General features: G+C 36.7%; 1 protein-coding gene across 3 annotated transcripts in view; it reads right to left on the bottom strand.

Annotated features, from left to right (window-relative positions):
* Positions 1 to 27500, bottom strand: part of LOC106881230 (RING finger protein 150) — a 154970-nt gene that overhangs the window by 32713 nt on the left and 94757 nt on the right. For all 3 annotated transcript variants that reach the window (XM_089362018.1, XM_089362016.1, XM_089362017.1), the window contains 2 exons: positions 25544 to 25791; positions 20615 to 20686 (listed from right to left, as the gene is read on the bottom strand). In XM_089362018.1, the coding sequence (XP_089218144.1) occupies positions 20615 to 20686; positions 25544 to 25791 (320 nt within the window). The remainder of the gene's footprint in view (positions 1 to 20614; positions 20687 to 25543; positions 25792 to 27500) is intronic.

The following is a 27500-nucleotide window of genomic DNA, read 5'->3' as shown; positions in this document are numbered from 1 at the left end:
TACTTAGAAACAACACGCAAGAGAATGAGTTACGAGAGTGGGTGGTTTTAAATTGCATGTTATTAGATACATGGAGTAACATGGCAACTGTAGAGCTGAGAGGTAGTTATCAGGGTGAGAAAAGGGTAGTTTAGAAGCAAAACAAAATCAAAAAACTTTGAGATACTCTTAAGGGTATCCTCCAAAATGAAGTAGACTAAATGATATGCCCAGTCTTCCTTAGGAGAAATTAATAAAAGGACCTAAACCAGTGGTTCTAAACTACAGTTACAAGGGCTACATGTGACCCTTGACAATCTTCCCTTTATAAGTGTAATAAATTTTTTTTAATTGCGAGATGGCACCTGTACCCAGCGTCGCCTTTCTGGCACTTGTGCCCATGTATGTGTAAGGACTTTCGAGTGAGATCGTTGCCAGTGCCCCTGGACTGGATCTTGTGCGGGTGGCACATAAAATACACCATTTTGAGCGTGGCCGTTGCCAGTACCACCTGACTGGCCTTCGTGCGGGTGACACGTAAAAGCACCCACTACACTCTCGGAGTGGTTGGCGTTGGGAAGGGCATCCAGCTGTAGAAACTCTGCCAAATCAGATTGGAGCCTGGTGTAGCCATCTGGCTAACCAGTCCTCAGTCAAATCGTCCAACCCATGCTAGCATGGAAAGCGGACGTTAAACGATGATGATGATGATGGATGATTTGTGTTTTATTCTTTTTGATGCAGCTCCCAAAAGAAACCCTGGTTTTGGATCTGGACTGGATATCAAAAAGACTGAGAACCACAAATCTAAACACCTATGGATGTGAACTAATGTTATTAGAACTTGCATGCTGAAATAGCAGAATGTCCAAAAAATTATTCAGAAGAATATCCTAAATATTAAGCTGGTTGGATGATAAGCCACTTCTTCATCAGGAGAAATTAAAAGAAAAACCAATCAGAATCTGTACACTTGTGAGTGCAAGTCTGGGTCGACTATATTCAAGTGGTTTTAGTAGAACTTGTATGCTGACCAGGACCAACAATTTTGATGGATTAAAAACACAGTAACATACAATTATTCCATGTATCAGAGGGTTAGGGCACTGGGTTCCTGACCTGAAACAGATTAATGTTAAGCCAGCACAGACATACTGCTTCCTTGAAAAATGCCAAAAGGTGTTGATGATAAAGTCGGAAGTTTTCATAACTTTGGGTTTAATGAACATAAAATTTTGTGATTATATTTTGTCAGCAATCAGAAATATTTCAGGTGAAAAAAGGATCCAAAGAGACTAGTGGTGGTCTGTATTGGTAAGTCATCATCATCACCATCAAACACCTGTTTTCCATGCTGTCATGAGTTGGACAGTTTGACCAGAGCTGGTAAGCCAGAGAAATGCACCAAAGGATGACAGGCAAAGTGGACCTCGGTGTAAAGACACTCAACATACCAGACAGTGGTGATGGTGTTAAATCAAGTGATGGATTAAGTCCAACCTCTTAATGGGATTTGAGCTCAGAATACAGAGAGGTAGAACAGATATAGCCTAAGACATCTGGTCTGATGTTTTTAGTTTTGCTAATCCGTTGCCCTGGATTGGTACTTTTTTTATTTATTTTTATTTTTACATTTATCGACCTGTAAGGATGAAAGATAAAGTTGACCTTGGCAGAATTTGAACCTGGATATTACATTGCAGAATTCTGCCTAATTATATGTAGTGTACACGTGATGTGTGTGTGTATGTGTGTGTGTAGTGCATGTGTGTATATGTGAGTGGTGTGTGTGTGTAGTGTGGGAATGGTGTGTGTGTGATGTGTGAGAGTGATATTGTGTATGTGTGCATGTGGTGGAGTGGGTTGCTGTTTAGTCTCATCTGAGCAGACCTATGATCAAAGTTGTTCCAGATGTGACCATCCTGTCCTTTCTTTCCTAACAGAGACTACAACATGTATTTTAAATGAAGATACATATCCCATATATACAACCTTCTTCATTAAAACCAGTAAGGAGTCATTTGAGACAGATTCGACAGCCATTTCTAGCAGATTGTGAGACTGCACATGCAGCATCCCTCATTGACTCAAGGGTCCACTGTTGTTGCAGCGGATACTACTGAACGCAGCCAAGAAAGATGCTGAGATGGGCAGCGTGCCAACAACTCTGACGCAATGCATGCATCAAATGCAAATATCAAAACAACTGCAAATATCACACATTTGAAAACTTCTGACTTGTTTGCTAACCACTTAGTGGAGGAAGTAAATAGGATTATGCAATCAAAATTGGTGAGTTTGGAGAAGTTTGTATGCCATAAAGATGAGAGGAATTTGTTATTTTGGACATGGGCAAAAAAAAAAAAAAAAAAAGTTCCTTCTAATTTTCCACATTTTCTTTACCATATTTCTGTTGAAATAAATTGTTTGTTTCCGATTGATTTTTGAAAATAATCTTTTATCTTTTACTTATATGATCTTTTACAGTCATTGGACAACAGCCATACTGGAGCACAGCCTCAAAGGTTTCAATCAAATTAATCGACTCCAGTACTTATTTTCGAGCCTGCTGCATATTCTATCAGATTCTTTTGCCAAACCACTAAGTTACGGGAGCATAAACAAATCAACACTCGTTGTCAAGTGTCAGTGGTGTTGGTGGTGGTGGCGAAAAAACACCATGACACGCACACACACTCACATGAATGTTTGTTTTATGTTCAGTTATAACCCTTTCTACTAAAGGCACAAGGCCTGAAATTTTTGGGGAGGGGACAAGTCGATTACATCTGGGGTGTTTTATTAGTGCTTATTTTATCAACTCTGATAAGATGAAGGGCAAAGTCGACCTCGGTGGAATTTGAACTCAGAACATAGTGAAGTAATTATTTACTTGTGTAGTTGTCTTCATGCTTGTCTCCTTGTCTTGACATTGCATGATAGTTGTAAACAAGTGTCACTGTCATAAAAGCAGTGTTGGTCATTTCTAATAGTCTGTGAGACTGAGTCTGGTCACAGGGAAATATTATCTTATTTGGAAACAGGTGAAGGTTGGTGGCAGGAAAGGCATCTGGTTATAGAAAGCTTGCCTCAACAGCATGGGAATGTGAATGCTTAAAATAGTGATGATGATGATGATTAAGTACTGGAACATTTTTGCACACAGGTTGTAAAATATGTACATCACATGCACAAGTACACAGAGCAGAGAGAGAGAGAGAGAGAGAGAGAGAGAGAGAGAGGGAGGGAGAGAGAGAGAGAGAGAGATAGGGAGAGAGAAAGGAAGTGGGGGAGCAGTAGGGCTGTTATTTTATTTGAGAGAGAGAGAAAAGGAAACATTTTTCTGAACATTTTTTTGAGGTGAAGTGGGGGGGGGGGGTCTTCCTTTGTCTGAGAGATTGCAAAAAAAACAAAAATAATAATAAATAAAATTTAAAAAATAATAATAAAAATATTTTCAAGAGTTGCAAAAAAAAAAAAAAAAATTAAGACAAGTTACAAAATGTCAGATTCTTTTTCTTCTACCTCATAACGAACTGATCCAAATTTATAAGCTTCAATGTTCAATTTTTGCTGAAGCAGACCAACACTAGCCAGTTTCCTTGGACAAGCTACTTTCTTCTTTCTTCTTCTCCAGCCTTTCCTTTTCTCCTTCTTCAGACTTCCTCTTCTCCTCCTTTTCTTCTTCAACCAATAAACTATATTAGTATACTTACTGATTTGACTATTCTCTTCAGGCTCTAGGTCAAACTGTTTGCTAAACTCCATCACCATGTTTATTATGCCTTGGCATTAACTGCTGCATAACTTTCTTTTTTCCACTTGCAAATACCTAACTCGTTTAGTTCTTCCTAGTAATTTACAGGATTTGAAATTTATTTCAGGAATTCTCATAAATGGACAACCACTTCTAATGGCAATCACTCAATAGTAGCAGAAACCACAGCAGAAATAGTATTAGTAAGGCGGCGAGCTGGCAGAAACATTAGCACGCCGGGCAAAATGCTTAGCGGTATTTCGTCTACCGTTACATTCTGAGTTCAAATTCTGCCAAGGTCGACTTTGCGTTTCATCCTTTTGGGGTTGATTTTTGATAAACATACAAACATACCTACACATATTTATATACACACATGCATACATATACATATTTAAGTATATACGCATATATGCATACATGCATACACATATGTACATATTTACACACATACATATATATATACATGCACTATGTGTAAGTAATCTGGATATGAGCATCCTGTCCAAGGCTAGATCGTCTTTGATCATAGGCTTGCTTGATCAGACCTAGCCTAGAGTTAAACAACATCATTATCCCATTCAGTAAGTTATTGTGTTGGTTGGGACTTTGTTGTATATTTTTCATTAGTGTATGTGTGTTTGTGTTTAATTATATAATTTTGGCAATCAACAAACTTTTTACTTCAGGCAGGAATTAAATATTGAAAAACACAACCCCCCCCCCACACCAAAAAATACTAAAAAAGACAAGTTAGTGGGGATGGGGAAGTAACACAAACAGGCTCATGAACATAAAAACAACATCAACAATTCATACCAAAATGGTACCCTACCACCGCCACCACCACCACTAGACAAAAGGTGACGACAATTCAAATGAAACAGAACACTGTGTAAAACAATACAAACCACATACACATGTATTTTTGTTGTGTAAAATCAATCAATGTGTCTCATTTGCCAAACAATATAAAAATTGAGCTAAACTTGGCAAAGGCACTGCACTGCTATAAACCAAAGAGAAACTGATGCACCAAATGGGTTGCACTAGTATCCCTGTGCAATTAATGTTACTATGTAGGCATCTGTGTTTATATATGTATATATATGTGTGTGTGTATGTATATATATATGTATATATGTGTGTGTGAATTGTGTATATATGTGTGATTGAATGTGTCTATTTTTTGCATGCATATATTTATGTGTGATTATGTAGGTGCGTACGTAATTAACTTAAGTATGTATAATAATGTGGGCATGTATTTAAATATGTATATATAATGTGTATGTATATATGTGTTAGTATGTTCAACTGAAGTGCAAGCGCACAGAAAAACAAGTGCAAAAAATAAAAAAAATGTCTGTTCACCATTTCTCTCTTAATCTTCATTAAGTACACACACACACACACATACATACATACAGATATTCATACAGGTAGATATACACAAATTTGTGTGTGCATGTGTATGCTGCCACTATCATCATCATCATCATCTTTGTCATCATTATTGATATATTCTTTCATTCTTTTACTTCCTTTAGGCATTACAGGTGGCCATGCTGGGGCACTGCCTTGAAGAAATTTAGTTCAATTAATCAAACCCAGTACTTTTTTTTAAAGCCGGGTACTTATTCTACCGTTCTCTTTTGCTGAACTGCTAAGTTACAGGGACGTAAACACATCAACACCAGTTGTCAAGTAGTGGTCATGTATTTTTTATTGGGATCCTCTCTGGTAATGAGTTTTACCATTTCTTATAGTCTTTGGTCATTGTCTTCATTAATCATCAAAGAAGCTTGCTTCCCAACCACCTGGTTTCGGGTTCAGTCCCACAGTGTGGCACCTTGGGCAAATGTTTTCTATTATAGCTTTGGGCCGACCAAAGCCTTGAGTGGATTTGGTAGAGAGAAACTGAAATGCTTAGCGGTATTTCATCTGCCGTTACGTTCTGAGTTCAAATGTCCCCCCAACATCAAGCGACGTTGGGGGGACAGACACACACACACACACACACACACATATATATATATATATATATATATATATATACATACATATATACGATGGGCTTCTTTCAGTTTCCGTCTACCAAATCCACTCACAAGGCTTTGGTTGGTCCGAGGCTATAGTAGAAGACACTTGCCCAAGGTGCCATGCAATGGGAATGAAACCGGAGCCATGTGGTTGGTAAGGAAGCTACTTACCACACAGCCACTAGATATATAATATGAAACTTCTCAAATATATAATATGAAACTTTGTTTAACTTCAGTCCTTGGTTACTTCAAAAACATTCAAACTGAACACCGTCTACTTCCAAAATATTACAGGCTTAGTGCCAAAATTTCTAACCATTATTATTACTATTATCTTGTTACAATTTACTGTGATCTTATTATCCAGTCTGTAAAATTGGCACAGATGGAAACACACAGAGCATTAATTAATTTTGTTGATTAATGACCAACTTTAAATCCTGACGGTCTGTTTTAGTATTGTATTTTATCCCACGGTTGGCCTACAATTCAGCAGACCACACACCTGCTCCAACACATCGTTTGTGTTTGGGTGTGCATGAGCAGGTACAAATTACATTACTTTTTTACTTTTTGCTTCTTTCAGTTATTAGACTGTGGCCATGCTGGTGCACCACCTTGAAGAATTTTAACTGAATGAATTGACCCTAGTAATTATTCTATCGGTCTCGTTTGTCAAACCACTAAGTTACAGAGACATACACACACCAACACTGGCTGTCGAGTAGTGGTGGGGTCAAACACAGACACAAATATATATATATATATATATATATATATATATATACACACACACACACGTCTCTCCGTCTTGAGCTGTATGGTAAGAAGTTTGCTTCCCAACCATAAGGTTCCAGGTTCAATCCTACTATGTAGTACTTCGGGCAAGTGTCTTTTACTATAGCCCCAGGCTGAACAAAGCCTTGTGAGCGAATTTGGTAGAAGGAAATTGAAAGAAGCTCATCGTGTGTATATATATATATATACATATGTGTGTGTGTGTGTGTGTGTGTGCGCATGTATTTGTCTCTGGCCCCACCACTTCACAACTGGTGTTGGTGTGTTTATATCCTTCTAACTTAGTAGTTTGGCAATAGATACCAATAGAATAAGTACCAGGCTTTAAAACCAAAACAAAACAAAACAAAACAAAACAAAACAACAAAAAACCTTATGTATTGGGTTTGATTCATTTGGCTAAAATTCTTTGAGGCAGTGCTCCAGCATGGCTGCAGTCAAATGACTAAAAAAACGATAAAATAAAATATTAAAGATAAAATGAGATCCATAATGGAAAATGGAAGTGGAACAGGGGGTTAAGCCTAACTCAGAGACGAACAATGAGGTGGTGTGGTCTGATCTGGTTTGGCTGGAGTCTAACGGCATTCTGCCTTTGCTGCACTAACAGTGTACCAATTAATCAGGAATGATACCATCTACACTAGAGATAAGCGGGAACCTGACTGTAGCATATTACACAGACTAGTTTGTTTGCTGAACACTTTCTGATGAGTGTTAAGATAACAACCTGTACTCACATACACACATGTACACACATGAACACACATGTACAAATGAACACACACGTACAAACACACAAACATTTACATGCGCACAAAGAAAAAAATGTATCTCTAGATATTCATATATTGAGTGTCTGCATGTGTGTACGTTCTTTTATTCTTTTACTTGTTTCAGTCAATCGACTGCGGCCATGATGGAGCACCGCTTTTAGTTGAACAGATCAACCCCCCCACCCCCCACCCCCAGGACTTATTCTTTGTAAGCCTAGTACTTATTCTAACATGTATACATACATTTCTATACACATATGATTATAAACATACACTGATGTATACACACTAATAAGCAAATCTATATGCACAGAGAGACACTGTCTGCTGCCCCTTCTCTTACACACACACATATACACACACACATATACGTATACATATATATAAGTTTACATACAGCCATGTGTACATGTACATATGATGACATGATGTGTTTTATGCTCTACAAGTGCCTCTTATAAATGCATAATCTTTTATTTATATACACATGTATTCTAAATATACATACATACATACTTATACACCAGTATATGAAACAGACATAACTGTCAGTGTGTGTATGTGGGTCTTAGAAGCCCGACTGTGTGTGCGATTGGAGACGTGACAGTGTGAGGGTACACACACATACGACTGTATGGGTACGGCATAACAGCAGGGTGGGGGGTATATGACAGCTTTGTGGGGTAAGGGTATACCCGTGAAAGTACAGGCATGGCTGTGTGATTAATAAAAATGTTTCGCAGCCACATGGTTCCTGGCTTGCTTCCACTGCAAGCAGACTCAGGCAAGTGTCCTTTGCAATAAGCTTGGGTGGAGAGTGTGTGTGTGCCTTTATCCAGCTAGTGCCAACACACACACACACACACACACACACATAAACACACAAGTGAGAGACTAAACAAGAGAAAAAAAGCAGTTAACACATTTTGTAGGAGTTACATATATTATTGGTGAGCTAACAGAATTGTTAGCATGCCAGGAAAAACGTTTGGTGGCATTTCGTCTGCCTTTATGTGGTTTGCATGTCTTTTGTTTTGATTTTTTTCACACTTATTTCAGTCATCAAACAGAATGAACTGACCCCAGCACTCTTTGCTTTTTTTAAGGCCTGGTACTTATTCCATCGATCTCTTTTTGCCAAATCACTAAGTAGTGGGGGACATAAACACACCAACAGCAGTTGCCAAGTGGTGGCCGAGGACAGACACAGACACACATAAATACATAACAAACTTCTCCTTTCAGTTTCCGTCTACCAAATCCACTCACAAGTCTTTGGTCAACCTAAGGGTACAGTAGAATTCATTTGCTTGATGTGGCACACAGTGGGGCTGAACCCGGAACCACGTGGTTGCAAAGCAAACTTCTTCCCACATAGCCATGCATGCATTTATATATATATATATATATATATATATATATATATATATATATATATATATAATACTTTATATTAGTACCAATGTAGTGTTGAGTACTCGTTCTCACTGTTCAATAACAGCATGTTATATATATATATATATATGTGTATGTACGTATGTATGCATGTATGTAAATGAATATGTGTGTGGTGTGTATGCCTATGTATGTGTATAAACTATGCAACATAGACACACACACACAGATACACCTAGTACTCTACATGTGCATGAGGACAGCTTATCAATTGCTAAGTTGACAGGTTTATCAGGGGACATCACATCCCAAAGTGCTCATTAATGAAATGACTCAGGTAGCATTAGATCCGGCTGAGTTAATGCGATTCCCCCTCCCACACACACACAACTCCAAACTGACACTGAACTTAGGAACAGATGTGAGGAATTTTCATGTTGACAATTTTGGTTTCGGATTCTGTAAAATCTTTATTGTTTCTTTCTTTCTTCTTTTTTTTTTTTTGCATTTGTTTTGATCACAGCACCACTCGTGCATGAAGAAACATTTTTTGAAGTGTTCATAGATTTTGAGAATCGCTATATGCACTAACGGAATTCAAATTTAGAAAGCAGTTAATGGCAACAAGTTGTTCTGGATGATTAGGTCTCTGCTACGATGAGGTCAGCCACAGTGAATATAACTCTTTCCTCCTTTATCTCTTACAGTCATCTGACTGTGGCCATGCTGGAGTTACTAACTTGTAGAATTTTAATCAAATAACTCAATCCCAGTATGTAACCTGGTATTTATTCTATCGATTTCTTTTGCTGAACCATTAAGTTACACACAAACACCAGTTCTCAAGCAGTGGTGGAGGACAAATACAGACACACACACACACATGTATATCTATATATATATAAAAGGGTAATGAACATGAGGTTGCTCTTAGAAAGTTCCCCTCTGAGGCACAAGTCCAGGCAAGGTTGTTTTTATGGAAGACCAGCAATCACCCATTCATACCAGTCTGCCCTCTCCACACCACCAATGCTATCCAAAGGAAAGGTAAAGACTGATACAGCTTGGCACCAGTGACGTCGCAGCTCATTTCTACAGTTGAGCGAACTGGAGCCACGTGAAATAAAGTACCTTGCTCAAGAATACAACACACACAGCCAGGGCCGAGAATCAAACTCACTACCTCATAATTGCGAGCCTGACGCTCTAATCACACACACACATACATGATGGACTTCTTACAGTTTCTACCTACCAAATTTACCCACAAGGGTTTGATTGGCCCGAGGCTATAGAAGATACTTACCCAAGGTGCCACGCAATGAGACTGAACCCGGATTCATAAATGTGAAGCATACTTCTTACCACACAGGAAGTTTATGTTGAAAAAGAGTTCATAACTCCAACTAAAAACATTTGTCTCCCCTTACACACACTTCCTGTTTTGACACCACACTTCCTACTTAACACAAACTTTAACCCTTTTTTTAAACCTAACACAACTCTTTATTCTCATGCATCCTTATTTTTCCAACCATTATATACATGGGTTACCATTGAACTTCAAAAGCTCAAAGACAATATAATGTATTGGTATATTTATTTTTTTATATATTATTTTTTTTTATATATTATTTTCTTCATTTTGTACTTCTTTGTAAAAAACATTTTCATTCTCCCTCTTCTTGAAAGCTAGTTAGAGAAATCTTTATTAAAATATGCTTCCAGTTTAGCATTCTGCCTTATTATTTTTCATTTTCCTATATATATAAATATATATATATATATATATATATATATACATACATATATTACACACACACACATACATAAACGATACATACGCATATATATATATATATATATATATATATATATATATATATATATATATATATATATGCACATACATACATACATATATATGTATGTATCACCCAGACACATGTATATATGACAGGCTTCTTGCAGTACTATTTTTTCCACCTTATTTTTGCATCTATGTGCTTACTTGAGAGTATGTATGTACATACATGTTTATATATATATATTTATACACACACACACACACATGTATGTATAACTATCAAACTGTTGATGGATCTCTGCCTGTCTGTCTGTCTCTTTCTCCCTTTATATATATATATGTGTGTGCATGTATTTATGTATACATCCAAACTCATCTAGATTCATAAATTAGCATGTAACTCAAAATAAACATCTACATATCTATGAATAGATGCACACACACACACACACACACACACACACACACACACAATCTTCAAGGCGCCAAGAAGTATATGTACACAACTCCCCGAGACAGAAAGGGGCTAAAGATCAAACCAGTACAGCACAAACTCTATTGTTAACCACAGACAGTGATAAAGCCCCAAAGATTTCATTTTATTTTATTTTTTCTTATATTGGGTTGTTATTAGTTTAATTTCTTTTTTTTCTTTTCTTGCAAACTGTAATGTGATGTCTATTTAAATAAATGAAAACACTTTCTTTAATCTTTTCGTGACTATAATTCTAATGAGTAGGACGTTTATATATTTCATTTTAATTTTGAATACTAACGAGATAGTCAAGAACCTTATGACTTCATAGCTGTGATGCTGTAAAACGATCTTTACTGAAACATGAATGTTTAACTAGCAGCAGCAGCAGCAGCAGCAGTAGTAGTGACGATAATGACTGACTTCTCTTCTTACCCTTGACGATGTATGAGCATTCAGCTTTTGCCCAGCGATCTGCACAATGATTTGTTTATCGTGAACAAATGTAGGGGCAAAGTGTACCACATGTCAGGTGTCAAGCTACCAAACTTTAACAAAGGAACCAACATGTGTGTGATAGGTTAATCATTGGTTTCGTTGTAAATGGTCATCACATGATCCATGATTCAATTGAAAACAGTTGTGAGGGTTCTTAAACAACAGGAAAGTAAAAAGGCAAGATTAATTAAAGCTCCATGCATGAATTCATTTCCTCCTGTGTTTCCCAGTAAAACATTGCCTAGAGTTTCTGTCTCATAGTTTTACAAACACACACACACACACACACACAGAAATGCTGATTACTTAATGTGGATGAAACTTGTGGAAGAAGGAGACCCAGGAAGACATGGAATGAAGTATTGATGGCCAATCTCAACACCCTGACCCTTACAAAGGGGATGATATAGAAGCAAGATAACTGGGGCCTTGCGGTACTCAAGAAAACCCGTCCATCATAGCAGAATTGAAACTGGTGCTGGTGCCATGTTAAAAGCACCCAGAACACTGTATTGTTGTCAGGAAGGGCATCAAGCTGTAGAAACCATGTCAAAACAGACAACTGGAGTCTGGTGAGGCCTTACCAGCCCTTATGAAACTGCCCAACTCATGTCAGTATGGAAAACATGTTAAATGATAATGATCACACACACACAACATATATAAATATAGACATTATAAATATAGACATTATCACACAACATATATAAATATAGACATTATCACCATTTAATGTGTGCTGGCCAAGCTGGCAACGGTTGAATGATTTGAGGAGAGCTGGAATGACAGAAGACTGGGCTAAGCTCCATCTGCTTTGGCACAGTTTCTCTGGCTGGATGCTCTTCATACAAATACATACATGCATTTCTGTTTTTTCTTTTTTTCATTCTCTCTCCATTCCCCCACCCCTCTTAATCCTTTCTGACTAAGAGCATACACTTGACACGTCAAAGAGTCAAAGACGTATTCATTCTTCCCAAGTGTCAAACTAATATTTCTGCTTATTCCCTCACCTGTCTTCGTCTTTTGTTTTCTGTAAATTTGAACCAACACACACACACACACACACACACACACGTATATACGTTGTGATTGCTTCATCTTTGCTGTCTCAGTGTAATCATACAGCACCACCACACACACACACAAACACATGTGCATGCGCACATATATAACCATTTCTGGAAAAAGCTCAATGTCAATGACACGGAAACCTATTGAATGTAATACCGTCAAAATTTGTCACGTTGCTTATCTATACAATCAATTCAATACCATAAAAAAAAAAAGAAAAACCCATCATAAGAGAAAAAACAGCAAAGACAAATAACTAGCAAGTAAAACTATCTTACTCTGGATAGATTTCTTTTATCTGTTGCTTGTTTCAGTCATTTGACTGCGGCCATACCGGGGCACTGCCTTGAAACCTTTGTTGAATGTATTAACCTCAGTACTAATTTTTTTTTAAAGTCTGCTTACTTACTGTATCAGTCACTTTTGCCAAACTGTTAAGTTATGGTGACATAAATACACCAACACCAGTTGTCAAGCAGTGATGGGGGATAAACACAGACACGAAAACATGCACACACACACACACACGACGAGCTTCTTTCAGTTTCCGTCTACCAAATCCACTCACAAGGCTTTGGTCAGCCTGAGGTTATTAGTAGAAGACACTTGCCCAAGATGCCATACAGTGGGATTGAACCCTGAACCATTTGGTTGGGAAGCAAGCTTCTTACTACACAGTCATGCCTGTGTCTTATCTGTGTGTGTGTGTGTGTGTGTGTGTGTGTGTGTGTGTGTATATATATATATATATATATATACACATACATATATGCATACATAAATATATGCTGACACACACACACACATATGTGCATACACACACATGCATGCACATCACAATGTGTGTGTGTGCATGCATGCATCTATGTGTGCGTGGCTGTAGGTTGAGGGGTATGTCATTACCATTTCAGAAATTGCTTTTCAGATACAAATTCTGAAATCTCCTATGAGGTTCCGCATAGTCAACATGGCTGGCAGATGATACGTGCGCTCATGGATGGATAGATAGATAGATAGATAGATAGATAGATAGATAAACATAGATATATATATATGTATATTCATATACGAACATGTGTGTGCGAGTGAATATATATATATATATATGCCAACATAGAAAAATAGGCATTATGCTGATGGTGATGATGATGATGATGATATCGACTATCACAGACACTGACATTCCTGACTTAGAAAAAGAAAGAAAATACAAAAAAGGAAAGAAAAGAAACTACTACAGCTATGTGTTGACTGAACTTTACAAGAAATTAAAGGAATGTAATGTTAGAGAGATAAAATAAGTGACTTTCTTGGCTAATGAATAAATGATTAAGCAGACTTACTAAATAAATACACACATCACTCGATACTACAAGGAACAAAATTAATGTCACTCACACTCAAATAAAATCTATGACACATGATAAGTATGAAATGTTTTTTTCATACTCTAATGAAGAAAGAGGTCATACGTAATCTGTTAAGTATATTAAGTAAAATGACTGATTTACCACTTCACTGTTTTATGGTTTATATAGGAGCAGGCATGGTGGAAGCGCAATGGCCCAGTGGTTAGGGCAGTGGACTCGCGGTCATACGATCGCGGTTTCGATTCCCAGACCGGGCGTTGTGAGTGTTTATTGGTTTATTGAGCGAAAACACCTAAAGCTCCATGAGGCTCCGGCAGGGGATGGTGGCGAACCCTGCTGTACTCTTCCACCACAACTTTCTCTCACTCTTTCTTCCTGTTTCTGTTGTGCCTGTAATTCAAAGGGTAAGCCTTGTCACACTCTGTGTCACACTGAATGTCCCCGAGAACTACGTTAAGGGTACACGTGTCTGTGGAGTGCTCAGCCACTTGCACGTTAATTTCACGAGCAGGCTGTTCCGTTGATCGGATCAACTGGAACCCTCGACGTCGTAAGTGACAGAGTGCCAACAACAACAAATGAGCAGGTATGGCTGTATGGTTAGTAAACTTGCTTGGCAGTCATGTGGTATCAGGTTCAGTCCCACTGGGTGGAATCTTGGGCAAGTGTCTTCTACTGTGGCCCAAGGATGACCAATGTCTTGTTAATTAATTTGGTAGAGGGGAAACTGTATGACAGACCATCATGTGTGTGTGTGTGTGTGTGTATGTGTGTGTTGAAAAGTTACTGGCTTTAAGGGTATCGTGAAAGGCTTGGTTGGAAGCCTGGTGCAGCTCTCCAGCCCTTGTCAAACCATCCAACCCATGCCAGCATAGACAAGAGATGTTAAATGATGATGATGATGATGATGATACAATTACATCATGGACATCTCAAAGCTATGAGATAATGCACGATTAATTCAAAACAATGTGAATAAATAAGCAATACATTTGACAGAGCAATCTGAATGCTTAAAGGTTAAAAACCCATAACTCCAGTATGGCCACAATCCATAAGTAATAGAATGAAAATAGAATAAAAGAACAGAATTACATAAAACTGTAAGCATTTTGGTAAAATACAATCTGGTTACAGCAAGTGAGGTTATCATTTATTAAATTAAATTCTTCGTTAACTCACAGCAAGTTCTATTAAAGCATTTGTTGCTTTTGATAATCCCAAGAAATCAATTTTAGTTTTTTGAAAAATCAAGTGAAAACTGGGAATTCTACAAAACAATCACGTTATATGGGTTTCCTAGCAACAGCTAATTAGACATTGATAGGATCTTGCAGCAGTAGTGGAAATAATAATAATAATAATAATAATAATAATAAATAATGATAACAATAATAATATACAGATAAATAAATATCCAAAACACCAGAATGTATGAATATATATAAAATACAGAAAATGGCACTACTAGGCACTATACACATCCTACATAAAGCACTTTCAATTCAGTGGAAATAACAATACCAAGACGAACAAAGGCACATACCCAAGGCACACAGAGCTGCACTTGGTGAAAGCATGTAATAAAAATACTACTACTGAATAATAATAATAATAAAAGAAGAGTGCCATTGTTATCTAGTGAACGATATTTCGACATCTTGTATGTCTTCAACTGGTTCAAAAAATAAATTTGTCTCATGCTAGCATGGAAAGCGGACGTTAAACGATGATGATGATGATCTTCAGGAGGAGTTACCTCAATCCTTTCTATAATAATAATAATAATAATAATAATAATAATAATGGTTTCAAATTTTGCCTCAAGGGCAGCAATTTTGGGGAAAGGGATGAGTTGATTACACCGAACCCCAGTGTTCAACTGGTATTTATTTTATCGACCCCCCCCCCTGAAAGGATGAAAGGCAAAGTCGACCTTGTCGGAATTTGAACTCAGAACATAGTGATGGGCAAAATACCGCTAAGCATTTTGCCCAGTATGCTAACAATAATAATAGTAGTACTAGTAAAAACCCTGATGCAATACAAGCAGTGGCTTTCAAGGCTTCGGATCATTATTAACTTCTTTTGAATTCTTCATCTTTCCCTTATCATGCCAGGTAGTACTCTGATGCTTAAAGAAAAATTTGGTAATACATACATTTAACAATGTATAACTATCATCATAAGGGCATAAATAAAACAGCATCTATGTCTTTGCAAGGTTTTTAAATTGATAATGCCCTTCTCAAGAAATGAACAATGCCAGTTATTATTACATTATTATTATTATTATTATTATTGAGTAAAAGAGTAGCTGGGGTATTATTATTATGGAGTTACAGAATGTTAAGCTAATACTAAAGTGGATGGGAAGAAAAGTCCCCACATGGTCAATAACTGAACTAAAAGAAACATAAATGTATGAGTGTACTATGTGAATCTAATCTTAAAGGTGATTGGGGTCAACTCTATAGACATTTTTACTGTGTGCGTGTGTGTGTGTGTGTGTGCATGCATGCATACATAAAGAAATAGTGTGTATACATTAATGAATTTAATAGTCTTGATGTTTCAATGCTTTTCAGAGAAATTCCTTGTAAACTTTTGTTAGTTTTGGCCAACCTCCATTTGAGATTCATCAATATGCACTGATTTGCAATTAATTAAAAAACAAACAAACAAATGCTCTGATGGATTATCACTGTTTTAAAATACATTACCATAAACAAATCCTATTATATCGACAAGGCTCCTAAGCAGTTTGCACTTAGAGAATGAAGAAGCAGCCAATTTTTTAATGTCAGTCTGATTGTTATTCTAACGAATTTTAAGTGCCGCAGTTGAATTAAAGTTATATTATTATATTCCAGTTGTTTTGTTGTTGTGTTACTGCTGTTGTTTTTGTTGTGTCGGTTTCTCCACTCAACCCACTCGTCTTGCGAATCTTTCTTTTTCAGTTTCACTTCCTCCTGTGCTCTTGAGCACATTGGGCAGAAAGTTGACATTACTGGCTTCTGTTGGCAGCAGTTTTCTTTGTATCTAGCCATGTAATATTAGCCTCATTCATATCGGTTTATGAATGACCTGCACCGTGTAGGTCTTGGTCTCCCTTTCTTTCTTTTCTCCTCCAGTGATATCCATTTGAAAGCTGTTTGAAAGTGGTGTTCTGGTAGCCAGAGTGTGTGACCTGTTAGTTTTAATTTTTGTATTCCAAGAATCTAATGGCATACGAAAGCACACTGGAGTGGACAGGAAGAAAGAAGCAACAGAAGCACAATGCAGTACATGTTACAGCAACATGTTGTATGCCAGAACATATGCTGCACAGCAGTGAGTGTACACTACATGGTATGTTTTTTTACAAAGTGAAGGAAGGAAGACCCCCCTCAGTCATGAATGACCATGGCATTGCACCTAGAAAGTTTCCCTCCAAGGCACAAGTCTAGGTACGGTGGTTTATGGAAGACCAGCAGTCGCCCATGCATACCATCCTCCCCTCTCCAGGCCACTGATGTTATCCAAGGGAAAGGCAAAGGGGCTGATACAGCTTGGCACCAGTGATGTCGCAACTCATTTCTACAGATGAGTGAACTGGAACAACGTGAAATAAAGTGTCTTGTTCAAGAACACAACATACAGCCCAGTCTGGGAATCAAACTCACTATTTCATGATTGTGAGCCTGATACTCAAACCACAGACTCATGGGCTTCACAAAATATCAACCAGGAATCACATAACCTTTGGGGAGGTCCATATAAGATTTCACTGTTTAAATTTATATGCAATACACTGGTTGTACTTCTACAATGCACAAAATAATTTAATAATTATTTTTATACAATTTCTATACAAGTAGGCGCAGGAGTGGCTGTGTGGTAAGTAGCTTGCTTACCAACCACATGGTCCTGGGTTCAGTCCCACTGCGTGGCACCTTGGGCAAGTGTCTTCTACTATAGCCTCCTGCCGACCAAAGCCTTGTGAGTGGATTTGGTAGACGGAAACTGAAAGAAGCCCGTCGTATATATATACATATATATATATATATATATATATATATATATATATATATATATATATATAATTAATAAATCATAGGGCAGCAAAAAAAATTTTAGAAATTTAATTTACCACCAGTGGTCCAGCGAGAATAAAAATTAGTCAATAGACTATATATATATGTGTTTGTCCCCCCACCATCACTTGACAACCGATGCTGGTGTGATTACATCCCCTGTAACTTAGCAGTTCGGCAAAAGTGACCGATAGAATAAGTACTAGGCTTACAAAGAATAAGTCCTGGGGTCGATTTGTTCGACTAAAGGCGGTGCTCCAATATGGCCAGTCAAATGACTGAAACAAGTAAAAGAGTAAAGAGTAATTCCTAATAATATTTAATTATAAAAATAGTATTTTTTTCCTCATTTAAAACTAGCCAGATCTATTTAACTACAACAATAACGACATCAACAACAAACATTGATATGCACACATTACATTCTCTTCCTTTTTCTTTTTTACGTGTTATCTTATTGAGAGTATTGTAATTGAGAGTCAATCCGAAACGAAACACCTAACTTGGCTCACTACCAAGTGTTTTGTCAACAACTCTAATTAATGACAATAATGACAACAACAACAATAATGATTTCAAATTTTGGCACAAGGCCAGCAAGTTTGAGGAATAGGGTAAATTGATAACATTGACCCTGAAAGGGTAAAAAGCAAAGTTGGCCTTGACAGAATTTGAACTCAGAACATGTAGAAGGATGAAATGGTGCTATGCATTTTGCCTGACGTGCCAGATCACTGCTTTACTAATAATAATAATAATAATAATGATGATGATGATAATAATAATACCAACATACACCAGAAAAGGTAATGGATGAAAAGGGGAAGGCAAAAATCCTCTGGGACTTTGATTTCCAGACAGACAAAGTGTTAGAGCATCGAAGGCTGGATATAGTAACCTTTAGGAGGGACAAATGAGAGTGCCTAATGATTGATGTAGCAGTGCAAGGAGATCAATATATCATTATGAAAGAAAGAGAAAAAGTTGATAAATATGGAGACCTGAGAATTGAGATCGCTAAGATGTGGCAGCTACAAGAGTCGAACATAAAGGTTATCCCTATTGTCATCGGAGCATTGGGTTCAATACCACCCAATCTGATTAAAAAAAATCAAAAAAAATCTGAAAACCTTAGAGATACCCTACAATCTAGATATATTGCAAAAGTTGGCATTACTTGGAACTGCACACATATTGCATAAAGTACTGTTCATCTGAGGTCCTTGTTATGACTTGACAAACAGTACAAATCTCCGGTAGACACAGTATCTTCAATAAACCTCATGATATTGTATACTGTGTGACATCTATAATAATAATAATAATAATAATAATAATAATAATAATAATGATACTACCAATAATAATAATGGTTTGAAATTTTGGCACAAGGCCAGCAATTTCAGGAGAGGGGAAAGTCAATTACATTGACCCCCAGTACTCAAATGGTACTTATTTAATCGAGCCCGAAAGGAGGGGAAGCAAAGTCAATCTCGGTGGGATTTGAATTCGGAATGTTAAGACAAATGGAATACGGCTTAGCATTTTGCCTGGCACGCTAATGATTCCACCAGCTTGCCACCTTACAACTACTACTACTACTACTACTACTACCATCACCACCACCACCACCACCACCACTACTACTACTACCACAAAGGTGATGACAATAACAAGAAGAACAAAAACAACAGAATCTGCACTTATAAATAGAACGAAAGGAAAGAATCCTAAGTCAACAACAACAACGATGATAACAAACCACATTACGATAAAAAAACAAAGTTAATAATATTAGCAACAGCACCAACAATGGCAAAATTAATAATTAGCTTAAACAATAGTGGGGTTGGGTGGGGGTGGGGGGTGAAGAAATATATAAAAAGGAACCGATTCTGGGTGGGGGTGGCGAGGAGTTGTGACAAGAAAATAATAGAAATATCAAAAATAACAACAACAACAATGCTTTCGAATTTTGACACAAGGCCAGCAGGTTTGGGGTAGAGGCTAAGTTGATTATATTGATGCCCAGTGTCCAACTGGTACTTATTTTATCGACCCTGAAAGGATGAAAGATAAAGCAGCCTTGGTGGAATTTGAACTCAGAATGTACTGATGGATGAAAAGCTGCTAAGTATTTTGTCTGGTGTGCTAATGAGTCTGCCAGCTCACCACCTTAGCAACAACAACAACGGTTTCAAATTTTGGCACAAGGCCAGCAATTGGGGGGGGGGTTGATTACATCGACCCTAGTGCCCAACTGGTACTTATTTTACTGACCCTGAAAGAATGAAAGGTGAAGTCAACCTTGGTGGAATTTGAACTCAGAACACGAAGGTGGACAAAATGCTGCAAAGCATTTTGCCAGGTGTGCTAACGATCCTGCCAGCTCGCCGCCTTTACAACAACAACAACAACAACAATAACAACAACAACAACAACAATAATAATAATAATAATAATAATAATAATAATAATAATAATAATAATAATGGTGGTCACTTCCATCAATTTTAATGTTTGAGTGTTTAAAGAAAAATAAAAAAATAATAACAAACACTTACTTTGTCTCCAGATTTTATAGTCCTCTGAGGAATTTTGGCGATTGTCTTTTTAGCAGCATTTGCAAGACGTTTCTGGAAGGAAGAACAATTGGAAGTGTTTAGATAGAAATGGTGACTGGGTTTTTCATAGTACAACCTATACTATATAAAGAGAAGATAGTGTTAGCATAGTATAAGCGTAGAACAACATCGATGATAGGATGTGATGAATGTTTCCGTGGATCTCACAATGTGATGAAAAATTCGGGGGGGGGGGGGAGGAAAGAATATTGACAAATAACAACAGATGATTGTGTTTACAGGTTTCAATGATAAGACTCTACCAAAATATAACCAGAATGTATGTATGCTGCTCATGAAATTAAAATGGTTCACCTTTGGTTCTTTGATATAAGACTCATCTTCCATTGTAATTTTATGTAAGACTCTTTTGTTAACTCATAGTTTTCTGTACAACACACTAATGCACAAAGCGGTATTGGTCAGCTAAACTTGAAACATCTGATATCACAAGAGTTGTACTAACCTTGTTAACATTCATTTTGAAGGAAGCAAGGAGCTCTTTTAAGTAAGGGAGAAAATTTTGATCTTTCCCTTCTATAATTTATTCTGTTCTGTAATGGAATCATTACAGGAGTGGACTTTTGGCTTAGAAAATTTTCCAAGAGATTTTAAAGAAATAATATATGTTCTTAATACTAGTTTAAAGTTTAATAGCAGAAAATTTAACACATGTATACCTGTGTATAATATTTTAGTGACAACGCCATGTTGCATTGAGAGGTAGCACCTTAATGGCATTCTTGGGGACCTGCCAATCACAAGTGAGGTCTTCCACAGAAATGACATAATTGACATGTATGTATAAATGTATGTATATCTGTATATACGTATGCTTGTTATGCACATGTGTGTGTGTGTGCAAACCTGCATGCATGTATGTGTGTATGTATGTTCATTCCAAATTAAGGACCACAGTTTTGCATCTAAGTAGCTGAAATTTTGTAAAATGTCACAACTACTTCTTTTCAAGCTGAAGATCATCAATTATGTGGTGACATTTTCTGAATTTTTTAAAATTTCTTTTTACCTCTAGGTAGAAAAACTAAGAATATTGTATACCCAGAAGCATTGTAATAGAAATTACAAATAGAAAAAATAATTCATTCACAATTAGAATAATAATGTGAATTAGAGTAGTACTTAAAAAAAAAAAAAAAAGCATGTTTAACTGGAAAATAAAAGCATATAAGAGTAAAATTATATTTTATATTTAACATAAGATTTTCCTTTTTTTTGCTTTTCTCATATTATGAAGTTGAACTTGACTCTTCATCTTTGAGGCTTGGATGTAACAATTCTGAGAGAATCAATATTTCCAAAGCATGTGAAGAATGTTATCAGCATCTTTCTAAAACAATTTATCCAAAATTTCAGTGAATTCCAACGATTATGTTTATTTTAGGTATTAAACGCTTTTGCTACCAACCTGCATGAGATCACCCCCACCCCCTTGTTCTATGATACAAACTTCCTGTTTTAAATTGAACTAAATTAAAACTTTCCAATCACAATTTCATATTAATTTATGTTCCAAATAATGACAAAGCTATTTTATTAAAATCATAATTTTCAAAATTAATTGAAACAAAGGCAGAGTATTCCAATAAAAATATGGTAACAAAAGGTTAATAATAACGAATTTATTTTACCAAATTCTTCATCATTTTCAAAATAAACTGACTCAAAGACAGAGAATTTCAATAGAAATATGGAAACAAAGGCATCTCTAAACCAAGGCAAGGCTAAATATGATCAATACATGACTAAGTTATTTTGCTCAATATCTCCAAATTTCTTCACTATTCTGAATATTATAACCTGAAATACAGAGTATTTCTTTAGGAATAGAGCCACAAAAAACATCAGCTTATTCATGACTAAATTTCTCTAATAAAAATAGACTACTTATGTATCTTAACTCATTATTAAATGATCAAGAAATAGGTGAGGTTTAGGAAAATAATTTTTAAAAATTTTATTAATAGGCACAAGTGTGGCTCTGTGGTAAGAAGTTTGCTTCCCAATCATATGGTTCCAGATTCAGTCCCACTGCATGGCACCATGGACAAATGTGTTCTACTATAACCTCAGGGCCAACCAAAGCCTTTATGAGTGGATTTGGTAGATGCCAACTGAAAGAGGCCTTTCATATACATATGTGCATATATGTCTCTCTCTGTCTCTCTTTCTCAAACGATGAGATGGTCACAGTCGGAATGCTTTCAGTTGTAGGACTGCTCGATCAGGGCTGAACATCAACCAATACCGATCAATATTGACAGTGCTGTATTATTATTCAACCAAGTGTGTACCAGAGGTTTCATTTGATCAGGCTTTAGTGAAATGACATTAAAAAAAAAAAAAATACCATTTCCTTGGCCTCATCCACTCTCCACCTCCTCCACAACACCACTAATGCCATCAATGCCAATGATACAACTAACAGAAGGAACCCTCCTAGCCAATGTGGAAGCGTCTATGTTGTTCTATCTGATAAAAATAGTAACCAGGTCACTGTCGATATCACACCACACCTATGTTGTTCTATCTGATAAAAATAGTAACCAGGTCACTGTCGATATCACACCACACCACTGTCTTAAAAAGAGAGAACACATTAGCAAATGTAGACCTAGATACGTTTCAAAAATTATGAGATGGTCAGAGTTGGAATGTCTTCAGTCACAAGACTGCTCAACAATCAGAGTTGAACATAAACAACACCAAGCAACATCAAATGCACATTGTCCTTGTTCAGTCAACTATGTACCATAGGTTTCATTCGATCAGGTTCTACTGGAGCATCATAACAAAACTACTGATTTCACCACTTAGTCTCAACCACCCTCACCAGATTATTCCCAATTGCTATTTGAGAATCATAAAGCATAATAAATAAATAAACAAAACAAAATCAGAACAATGCTTTTTGTAATCAATTTGTAATTATTACAGGTGACCAGTCAAACTGGTTTCAACTGATGTTAATAATCGATAACTGATGAGGGAAAAGAGGGAATAGTGGAATCCCTAAAGACAAATGATGAGAGGAAACAATAGATCCCCTGATGATGAAAGATAAGAGGAAACAATGGAGTCCCTGATGATGGTGGAGGAGGACATGAAATTTGGTCAAACCTATTATTATTATTATTATTATTATTACTACTATTATTATTATTATTATTATTATTATTACTATTATTATTATTATTATTATTATTATTATTATTAATACGGTTATTGGAATTATTTTGGCTTCTACTTTGAAAAGAAACAGTGCAATGCAATATAGTTGCTATAACAGTTGTTGTTGTTGTAATTTTTTTATTATTTTTTTAATGTAGATTAATGTTATTATAATGTTTTTCTTTGTGGCATATATTTGGCATAAGCTAACTGGCCATCAAGGTAAGGAGGTACAGGTGTAGATGATAAAAAGGAGGGGATCAAACACAATTGGCTATACCTGTTGTTTAAAGCTTCACACCCAGGTAAGATATGATAATAAAAGTAACAACAACATCAATAACAGTGATGATGATAATTATGGTGGTGTTGGCGATGATGATGACTTCTAAATTTGGCACAAAGCTGCAAGTTTTGTTGGTAAAGGCGGCAAGTATACAGGTGTAACTGATTTTTCATTGACAGATTCCTCTCCGTCATCCATTCCTGCTCACTTTGCCAGTACTTCAACTGGTGCATATTTTAATTAACTGCAGTAATATGAAGACACAAAATAACCCATCTCCCTCCCACATCACCCATTTGCATCAGTGGTCTCAACTTGAGACCAAAATGTCAAGAAACGTTATCATCATCATCGTTTAACGTCCGCTTTCCATGCTGGTATGGGTTGGACGATTTGACTGAGGACTGGTGAACCAGATGGCTACACCAGGCTCCAATCTGATTTGGCAGAGTTTCTACAGCTGGATGCCCTTCCTAACGCCAACCACTCCGAGAGTGTAGTGGGTGCTTTTACGTGCCACCGGCACGAAGGCTAATCAGGCGGGTACTGGCAACGGCCACGCTCAAAATGCTGGATCATAGATCTAGCATGCCCAGCTGACAACAAGGTATGCGATAAGGAAAAAAGAAAAGTTGATAGATATAACAGGTTAGCTTGGGAGGTTAAGCAGTTGTGGTCGCTAAAAATGGTGGTAGTAGTACCAATAATTGTTGGAGCCCTGGGAACAGTGAGTAAAAATCTTGAGAAGTAAATGGAACAAATAGGGGCCTGCAATAAGGGTGGAGCACTTGCAGAAAACAGCACTGCTTGGAATCACTCGAATATTCCAGAGGGTGCTCGAAAAATAAGGGCACCGTAGTACATCCCCAGTGTTAGAAGCTGTGCAATGACAATAAAATAATAATAATAATAATAATAATAATAATAATAATCCTTTCTACTAAAAGCACAAGGCTTGAAATTTGGGGGTAAGGGACTAGTTGATTACATCGACCCCAGTGCATAACTGGTACTTATTTCATTGACCCTGAAAGGGTGAAAGACAAAGTTGACTTTGGCGGAACTTGAACTCAGAACGTAAAGACAGACGAAATACTGCTAAGCATTTCATCCAGCGTGTAAATGATTCTGCCAGCTTACCACCCGAATAATAATAATAATAATAATAATAATAATAATGATAATAATAATGATAATGATAATAATAATGATAATAATAATAATAATGATAATAGGGTATATTTAGCTTTGTATATTTGTGTACTAAGGTTGATTTGTTAGACTAAATCCTCCAATGTGTTGCCCCCACATGGCTGCCGTCCAATGATTGAAACAAGTAAAAGAAAAAAAAATGAAATAAAGACAACAAAGGCCGCATGAGTCACACTTACCGTGAGTCTTTCCTTGGCATGAGCATAGCGAAAACGTTGGATGTAGTAGAAGATTAGCCACGTAAGGGAGATAATCATCAGAACTATGAATGATATGGATACGAACAATATGGATGTACGGCTGATGTTGAGGGTGGCTGGTGACTGTAGGCGTGAAATGTGCATCTGTACCTTGGTCCCATTGTCGAGAAGGGTTGAAATTTTGTCCCCATCCTTTCTGCTTATAAGTACTGTCACTTTGGTGCCAACTGAAAGATAGAAACAATGGAATATTTAAGAAATGATTTGGGATATTTTGATAACTAACTTAATCGCAAACATAAGCTTTCAAAGTCACAGGTATGTTTATGGGAGGGTAGAAATGGTCAGTTGGATACCCACTACTCTCAGGGTAGCTAGCAGAACCGGTAGAGCATCAGACAAAATGCTTAGTGGTATTTCGCCCAGCTCTTTATGTTCTGAGTTCAATTGTCCCTGTGGTTGACTTTACCTTTCATTCTTTGGGGGAGGGGGGAATGGGAGACTAAAATTAAATAGCACTCAAGTACTGGAACTGATGTAATCGAATTGTCCCCTCCCCTCAAAATTGCTAACCGTGAACCCTGCAGTGGACTGACATCCCATTCAGGGTGAATATTGTGACCTCAAGTCACTTATAAGCCATGGAAAATGGGTAACTGGCCTTATGAGTCCTGGGATTAAAAGAAATTGTTATTGGGGAGACAAGAAAAGAATGCATCAGACCTAAGAAATAATAATGTATCTATCAAAGAGATAGGGTAACTATACAAATATAAAGATCTGGAAATAGAGATAACAAGAATGTGGAGCCTGAAAAGAGAAACAATTCTTGTAATAATAGGTACCTTGAGAATGATAAAATATTCAGACAAATATATGACAACCTAAGGATTTGGAAATATGCACAACATATAGAAAATAGCATTGCAAGTGTGATGTAGATATTCTGTAGAATGCATTCAATACAACAACAAAACCAAAACAAAATACTGCACATACCTAATGCACACAACACTGCACTTGATAGTGTGGGAAAAGCATGCAAGACAAATAAGATTACTGCATAGCAATAAAACTATAGTAAATATCTTCTCATTTACTCAAATAACCAGAATAGTCAAGTAAACAACAAATAAGAGAATATGTTGTTTATTAGGGTCAAGAAAATATGTAATTATTTGTGGTAATTAATTAATTGTCAAAGTTTGTACTTGCATCTAAAATGGATCATTGCTTCTCAAGGTACATAGAACATAGTATTTTATTTTACTGTATTTATATGACCTGTATTGAGTGAGAGACGATGAAGGGTAAAGTTTGGGGACTTGAACTCAGTGTATAAATCAGGAATTCTCAATGACTTTTTGTCAAAGGACCCTTTGAACTGATTAAAATGTTTAGAGAAAGAAGTCTAGATGTTTCTTGCAATACATACATGTAAAACAAAATTTTTTCATGAACCCTTAACAAATTACTGTGGGTCCTAAGTTTCCTATTTTGTTTCTGTGGACCCCCAAAAATCTTATATGGACTCTAGTTGAAAATCGCTGGTGGAAAGAGTGGGAACAAATACCACAAGGCATTTGGTCGAACGCTCTAACATTTCTGCCAATATTGTAAACAACAATTATGACAATAATAATGATGATGATGGTAATACCGATGATGATGATGATGATGATGGTAATAATTATCAAAATGATGATGATGATGATTATTTACTACCAGAATAAATGGCGCTGTGCGTTCTGTAATTTCTATCTAATGCTTAACTGTCAATTTCTACATAAACTATTGATCTTAATGGTTGATCTTCAAGACTGCTACTGAGTGCGGCGCCTGAAACATCGAACTAGATTGACACTCAAAACAAGAAAACTGACAGAAACATAACATTTATCACAAGGAAACATTTGGTGAAGAAGAAGAAGAAGAA

This window comes from Octopus bimaculoides, chromosome 13 (genome assembly GCF_046866305.1).
Source record: "Octopus bimaculoides isolate indiv1 chromosome 13, ASM4686630v1, whole genome shotgun sequence".
Taxonomy (NCBI): domain Eukaryota; kingdom Metazoa; phylum Mollusca; class Cephalopoda; order Octopoda; family Octopodidae; genus Octopus; species Octopus bimaculoides.
The sequence above is the reverse complement of the archived record's forward strand: the minus strand, read 5'-3'. Positions and strand labels throughout refer to the sequence as shown.